This window comes from Brassica napus, chromosome C1, assembly GCF_020379485.1.
Source record: "Brassica napus cultivar Da-Ae chromosome C1, Da-Ae, whole genome shotgun sequence".
In the NCBI taxonomy this organism is placed as follows: Eukaryota; Viridiplantae; Streptophyta; class Magnoliopsida; order Brassicales; family Brassicaceae; genus Brassica; species Brassica napus.
Genome location: NC_063444.1, coordinates 46466472 through 46469689, shown reverse-complemented (window position 1 = coordinate 46469689; position 3218 = coordinate 46466472). Strand labels below are relative to the sequence as shown.

The following is a 3218-nucleotide window of genomic DNA, read 5'->3' as shown; positions in this document are numbered from 1 at the left end:
TTTATACATATACATACACAACCAGGACAGACTCAGTATCATCTAGGATCCTTGGACAACAAAATTTTATATACCTTATAATTATAAGTTTTAATATTATTTAGAAATATTCTTTAAAACAATATCAAAAATCTAAAAAAAAAACTAACTAATTTGTTTTCATTAAAATATTTTATATTAGTATGTTTTATAAGACCTTCTAAATATAAATTAAATATTATATTTAAATTTTCAATATTTGGAGTAGGTTCGGTGTATTCGCTTTGACCATTCCTTATACGAAGCCGTCCATGAACACAATATTTCATATGATTTGTAATATTAAATATTTATTTTATATAATATATAGTTGTTTCTGCATCACTATTTCATATGATTTTTAATATTAAATACATTTTGTTTTATTATTTGTATTTTAAAACCTAATAAAATCACTTTAAGTTTAGCTTATATTTTTAATATAAAATATCAAATACCATAAGATATTAGAGAGCTCTAATAATTGACCACTCTCTTAAAAAACATTTTAGCCATAACATGGAATTTGATGTTTTGGTGTTCAATTTTTTTTTTTTTAATAATTATAATTGACTAATTTCATTTTATCACATTAAATTTTATGCATTTAAAATAAAAATCACAGAATAAATTGTTTTTATTACAAATTGATATAACTGATAATTGATTATATTATTAATTAAAATATAAATAAAAGAATATTTTAATATTTTTAATGTGTACAATAAAAATATATAATAAAATTAGTATGATATATTTATCTTAACTATAATTTTAAATTAATTAATAATACTAATAAAATTAAATGAGAAATAATAAAATACATTAGTTTAATATTTGGTGTGATGAATTTAATGTAACAAACCACCAAATTTTGTGAGAAAATATAATTTTTGAAGTTTTATTGGAGATGAAATTAGATCAAATTTTGTGTTTTGGAGACTCGCTAGAATTTTTGTTTTTGTTAAAACATGTAAATATCATATAATGAATTTGTTTGATTTACAAAAGCAAATCTATAAACTGCATCACCTTGTCAAAAAAAGAAATAAAAAACAAGATGATGCAAGGATTAGATCAACATGATCAGTTTAGATCAGCCAAAGACTCATGAGACTCGCTAGAATTGATCCTTGGAAATGATGCTATGTGCTTGGTCGTTGGCTTCACCTAAGATTGCTTAAAATGGTTCAACCTTTCATAATATATTGGGTAATTTGGTCGTTGGCTTCACGAGAAGGTTAGCCAACGACCAAGCACATAGAATCATTTCCAAGGATCAATAAGTTCCGCGTAAATTAGCTCATAAATTCCTATGCGTACGAGATTCTAATTAGGATTCAAATTCCACGAACACTATGCTTAAAGATTAATAAAATTCGTAAAATGTGACAATTATTTTATATCTCATATATGTTATACATCAAATTTAGAAGTTTGAGATGCTTGGTCACCTCTTCCGGCCTATGCGATTGCAGCCTCTCCCACCCAAGGGGCTCTCTGGTTATCAGACTTCTTTGAGTCCTATTGATTCCTTTTGCCGGTTAGTTTAAGGTGGTTTCCAATGGTTTCACTCCATACCGTGGTGTTTAGTCTATAAAATAATTGTCACAGTTAATAAATTGTTGGTGGGTGTCAGTCTATAAAATAATTGTCACAATTTACGAAATTGTTATGGTGGGGTCAGTCTAGGATTGGAGATAATCTCAATGATTTTGCATGATTTTAGTATGTGGTCTCCAATTTCATTAATAAAGTGTTTTTCGTTACAAATTGACTTGATTTTTACTTGAAAATTTTTAACATATTTTTTAATATTTCTGTTTCGGAGTGTTTCACAAGACATCTAATAATTACAAAATCAAAGTGGGAACAGGAAAGCCTAATCCAGAATATGTTCTAATGACTCATAAAGTCTCCTATCCTAAATCAAAAACAGTTACAGAGGACCTTAAAAGATCATGGGTGGAAGATAGGTACCTGTAAAGGGACAAACTCCTTCTCCTTAGGGCATGATTATTAGGGTCCTTGCTCTTGGGTCCTTAATACAAATATATTTATATTAAGGACCCAAGAGTAAGGACCCCCAATAATCACGTCCTTAGAGCATCCACAATGGTGGCACCCATTGTGGAACCCTTAGGAATTTAAAAATAATTTTTTTTTTTGTTAAATAGTTAAGGATCCGAACAAAATGAGTGTTTACAATGGTGAGTCCTAATAAGAAGTTCTTAGAATAAATTTTTTTTAAAAAAAAAAAAAGTGAATTACCAAATGTTTCAATAATATAGCATGAATAAATTTAAAATCACAACAATTAAAAATAAAGATACAACAATTATTAATATTCATCACCAAGTGAGTGGCTCTTTTTTGCCAAGCAGACGTTCAAGGATCTTCTGTTTAGACAGCTTTTCTTTTATTTCCATGATTGCGTGTATCTTTGCCAAAGACTCTTCTTTACCACTCTTCTTCTTCTTAGATGCAGCTTTAGCAGCCTTGACCCCAATAGGTCTGCCCTCTGCTTCATCTCCTCCATCAGCCTCCACGTCTCCTTTGCGCTTTTCCTTTCCACATTCTTTAGGCCCATAGGTGGAGCACCATTTCTGGTCATGCCTCAGCTCCCTCCAGCAGTGATCCATGCTGAACTTGTAGTCGTTAGTTTTGAAGAAAATGTCTATGGCGGCTTTCATCACATCATCATCATTTTGGCCACTCCTCTGCTCCCTCAGAGCGGCGTCATAGCATCCAGCAAACTTGGATACGTCAGCGTTGATCCTACCCCAACGCTTCTTGCAGGAACAAACCTCTCTCGGTATTGTCCCAGCCAATTGCGGACTTGCGTTGTAGTAGTCGACAATGCGCTTCCAGAATGCACCAGCCCTCTGGTCATTACTTACGACAGCATCCTTACTAGTGTTAAGCCAAGCACCAATAAGGATTTTATCCTCCTTCGGACACCATTTCCTCCTCTCCTTAGGGTCGCCACCAGACTCGACAACAGGCTCGACAACTGACTCATTAGGACCTTGGCTACCCAACCAAAAAGGTTCGGGTGAATCAAGGTCCACTGTAGTCTGAGATTGACTAAACAAGAGGTTTGTATAACTAGTTTTAGGATCCATGGTTTTGAGAATGTTCTGTGTCGCTCTAATAGCAACACATAGCCTTAAGTAGGCGACCTTTAACCTAAGATACAT

At 32.2% G+C, this 3218-nt stretch overlaps 1 protein-coding gene across 1 annotated transcript; it reads right to left on the bottom strand.

Moving 5' to 3' along the window:
• Positions 1-2369: 2369 nt before the first annotated feature.
• LOC125580080 (glutathione S-transferase T3-like) lies at positions 2370-3218 on the bottom strand. The gene has a single exon (XM_048744044.1). It carries the CDS (start codon positions 3216-3218, stop codon positions 2370-2372), a length of 849 nt encoding a protein of 282 aa, XP_048600001.1.